General features: G+C 42.1%; 1 protein-coding gene across 1 annotated transcript in view; it reads left to right on the top strand.

Annotated features, from left to right (window-relative positions):
* Positions 1–4,037, top strand: part of BANK1 (B cell scaffold protein with ankyrin repeats 1) — a gene marked incomplete at its 3' end in the record, with an annotated part of 115,697 nt that extends 111,660 nt beyond the window's left edge. Inside the window, exons 8-9 of the mRNA XM_027894453.1 lie at positions 1,554–1,650; positions 3,732–4,037. Coding sequence (XP_027750254.1) covers positions 1,554–1,650; positions 3,732–4,037 — 403 coding nt within the window. The remainder of the gene's footprint in view (positions 1–1,553; positions 1,651–3,731) is intronic.
* Between the last annotated feature and the right edge of the window lie 479 nt (positions 4,038–4,516).

Raw genomic sequence — 4,516 nt, 5'->3', positions numbered from 1 at the left:
AGGCCTAAATCTTTTGAAAATAAGTATTCTGCAAAGCTCTAACTTTGGGGCTTTTAAGAAGCATCCTGTTTCTGCAAAATATAGAGGAAGCACAAAAATGATGGGGAAGTTCAAGAAAAACAGGATTCTCTCACTGATGCACACATTGCATGGGCACAGAAGGCAGAGATTAATAGTTTATTGTTGGAGGCAAGCATAGCTGTGTGGCGATCCAGGCATATCCTTAGAGCAACAAAGCAGGCCAGGGAGGCATCTGCTGTGCCGTCTGATGGCTGCACTGTCTCCAAACTGATATTCATGAAGTGGCTGTGTGCAAGAGCTGCTGGAAAGAAGGCATTCTCAGTTCCTCAGAAAAAAACCTCTGTTTCTCAAAATTTTTTCCTCTTTCATGCAACAAGAGCTCTGGCCCTGAGAACAGTGGTTGTGGGTGCCAGGAGACAGTAGGATACTAGGAACAAACTTCTTGAGAGCCTGGCATGAGCTCCTCAGAATCAGTTCCTGTGCTATGCAGAATGGTGTAACTACATACCAGTTCTTCCTCTTGACTGTGAAGTCCACAGTCCACTATTCTGCTTGTAATTAATTGTGTAGTCTGGATGATATATGGACCATGCTGTTTCCCTGCCTGCTTTGGGGTTGATGTATTCAAACCCCCAGAGTTTTGTGCTGCAAAATTCCTGAATAATTATTGAGGGCTCCATTGTGTCTGTGAGGGATAGTTTCATATCCCATCTACATAGGAATCAAGGTCCTGTTGAGTTTCTTCAAAAAAAGATCACTTTTTGAAATTCCAGTTGTTTCTGAAAATCAACAATTAACAAATGTATGTTCTATAAGACAACAAAACTGTCTATAGTTGTAATACAGGTTTGCTTTTAACTGCTGTGTGTGACCAGAGGTTTGCATCTCTTCTGCTTGAAGAAATACATTGATTATGTTTTAGAAAACTGATTGTTCTGACCCTCCTGAGGCTAATTTTGAATAGCGCTATATAAACGTAACAACTTTCTAGAGGAACAAAAAACCACTTAGCCACATTTGGTTGCTGAGGTAGAACTGCTGACATTCTTTGCAGTCCCATTTCTGGTTTTTCAGTGCAGACGCGGCTTTTGGTACCAACCACTGGGATACAGGAACTGTTTGTAATGAGCTCTCTAGAGATTTCTTGCACTGTGTACACCCTTGAGCTATTGAGTCATGTCCTACGATCTTTATGTTTTTCTGTTACTGATCTTTCTCATTATCTATGAGTGCTTCACAGCTGGGAGCAGACTTGGGACAGCCCAGTGCACTTCTAGGTAAAGATGAATTAGCTTCAATTCTTGCTGTGCAAACTTGGTGTCACTTCTTGGCAGAACCTTGTGTCCTTTACATGTATTCAGATACATGTGTTCCTTTCGCCAAAATATGTGTATCATTACATAGTTGCAAGTGCTGATGTTTCTGTCTCCACTTTCCTCCTAGTAGAATGTTGAATACTGTAACAGTAGCAAAGTGTGAAGGTAGGAGATGATATCACTACAGCAAATATTCTTCTTTATTTTTCTTTGTAGGTTAACGCAGCAAATAATTTCACCAATTGCAGGGAGGAAGTAGAAGACAATAACACTTATGAGCTCATGTTAGGCTTGGAAACTCAACCAGCCATGGGTAAGTCATGTTTTTAGATAGTTTTATTAGTATCGGTATGTGCTGTATTAAGTGTTTGATGTTATGGACAGAGAGGGCAAATTATTCAAACACTTTCAACTTGCACATGCTACTGCAACTTCCAGGGAAGGCAGATGCCCTAGGAGAAGGGGAAGGCAGTTGAGGGACTCAGCTGTGATAACAAAGTTATCACTCAGCAAGAGAGACCTCAGTGCAACCACACCTCCTTGTAAATCCTGGAAATTTATCATCCTTACTCTGAACCTAGAAAAGAGCTGAATTCTCCAAGTTCTCAGAGAAGAGCCTTCAGATAAGGGGAGGCACTGCCTACAGGTGCAGTCAAGTCCTGTACGGAGGCACAGATAGTTGACATTTTGCAGCTTGATAAATTGATGACAAGCTTGTTGATGATCTGTGTGGTCATATGCATTCCCCTTGAAAACTGCAAACAAAGTTGCTTATTTGCATTTATTGATGGCTTATATTTTGCAAATATCTTAAGAGTATCATGGATCTATAAAGCTAGATTTTATTTTCTTTCTATCTTGTTGACAATTTTATCTTTTTAACTGTCTCATACATATGAAAAGGATTTGCTAAATTTAAGCTGGTTGCTTTAGTGCATATAGGTAGATGATAGACACTTGGAAAAAACAAGTTAGCTCTGGTAAATTTTCAGTGTCTCTGTCACACTGTATATGTGAACACTGCAGGGTGTACACACGGAAGAAGAACACAAATTGTAACAGCTGGCCACGTTAGCCAGCTAAATGCCCTGACCTCACATTTGAATCAATGGTGAAAGGCAAAAAGGATATCGCAGAATGGCAAGCTACCTCAAGGGTTCAGTAAAGTCTGCTGATGTACTTGTGTAGTTAATCTGTTATATTACTGATCTTGACGACTAAAATTTTAATGATGTACATAGCAGTTAAAATGTACACTTTCACATCCCTCCACTGTGTTCTTGTTCTGTGGTCCATGGGCTACTAAAGGCAGTCACAGAACTGTGGAATCAGATAGGTTGTAAAAGACCTCTGAGATCATCGAGTCCAACCTATGATCCAACACCACCTTGTCAACTAGATCATGACACTAAGTTCCATATCCAGTCTTTTCTTAAACACTCTAGAGATGGTGACTCCACCACCTCCCTGGGCAGCCCATTCCAATGCCAGTCACTCTGTGCAGAACTTCTTAATGTCCAACCTAAACCTTCTTGGTGCATCTTGAGACTGTGTCCTCTTGACCTATTGCTGGTTGCCTGTAAGAAGAGGCTGATCCCTGCCTTTCTACAACCTCCTTTCAGGTAGTTGTAGAGAGTGATGAGGTCTCTCCTGAGCCTCCTCTTCTCCAGACCAAACAACCCCAGGTCCCTCAGCCTCTCTTCACAGGACTCATGCTCCAGTTCCTTCACCAGCCTCGTTGCCCTTCTTTGGACCTGCTCCAGGACTACAACATTCTTCCTAAACTGAGGGGTCTAGAACTGGGCACAGTACTCAAGGTAAAGCCTCACCAGTGATGAACAGGGGAAGAATTATTTCCCATGTCCTGCTGGCCACACTATTCCTGATACAGGCCAGGATGCCACTGGCCTTCTTGGGCACCTGGGCAGAAGAGGTCTCTTTCCACAGGTGTACATTTATGTCTCCCATGGGCAATGTTTATTTCATTTTAAGGAGAAAGCACTCTAACCCCATTATATAAAAACAAGTACCACAGATATGTGAACTGTGGCTTTATTTTGTTAAGTGTTGCACTGTACCACATTGAAAATCAAGTAATACAAATTATGCAGGCAAGGAAAGTGTGTGTGATTTCATTCTGACAGCAGCTCTAGAAGAGTTTAACATTGCAAACATGAAGATGGCATGTATCAGAGTAGCAAGGTACAATGAAAACTTCCACTGCTCATTTGGTAAATATTTAAAAAGCTGTTCACTGATGGTATGTATTTGACAGCTTTTCTACTGTATCAGTTCATAAAAGTTTTATTAGCCATTGTGTTGTTTCTGTGGGAATCCTTGAAATGGGAAATGTTTCCAGATGGCAAATTTTAAATGAAATAATGCATTCTTTAGTATTAAAAGCCAAGCAGAACCCCGGAGATCAATATGAAATTGGATCGAGATGCCAACACAAAGCTGAAGTGGATGAGGAAAAGAAAGATGATGTAAGAGACAGCAGAGAGGAGACAGAACATGAAGATCAAGAAGAGGAAGACTCATATAGCTTTCACAACAGTCCTGATGATTTGTATGCCAACATACGGGATGATCTCAAAGAGAACAGAAGAGATTGCTTTCTCTGTAAGGGGCCACCCCCTCCTCCCCCTCGAAATCTGCCTGGCATCCTAAGACAGGACGATCTGCACAATTCATCACAAGGTACAATCTTGGGAGGAAAACAAGCCCAGCTACAAACATGTGCAAGTGCAGGCTAAGTGCTGCTGCAGAGATTACACATGGTCAATTCTAACAGAGTAGTCAGGCAGAGTAGTCAGGCAGTGTGGCTCTAATGCTGCAAAGCAGGCATGTGCATATGCACTTTGCTGCATCAAAATATTCATGAGCAGGTATGTCAGGTAATACATTGGTGTGTGACGAATTGGGGGGAATATGCCAATTCATCCGACCCAGCGGGCATCTTGCTTGGGAAAGAGACACGCACACAGGTTACATGTCTGGCAAAATGGCCGATTCCTTTATTAGCAGGATACTTATATAGGGGGGGTATAGAAGGTTCTGGGACAGGGGAAGGTTCTGAATTGAACCCACGAATCTAGAGGGCTTCTGATAAGGGGGGTGGAAGACATTGGTTAGGGGGATATGTTTATTCATTCAGGGGGAAGGGATCGCCAGGGGAG

This window comes from Empidonax traillii, unplaced genomic scaffold (assembly GCF_003031625.1).
Source record: "Empidonax traillii isolate 1590-97213 ecotype Southwest subspecies unplaced genomic scaffold, ASM303162v1 scaffold427:size767076, whole genome shotgun sequence".
Taxonomy (NCBI): domain Eukaryota; kingdom Metazoa; phylum Chordata; class Aves; order Passeriformes; family Tyrannidae; genus Empidonax; species Empidonax traillii.
Note: the sequence above shows the minus strand (reverse complement) of the source record. Positions and strands in the feature narration are given on the sequence as shown.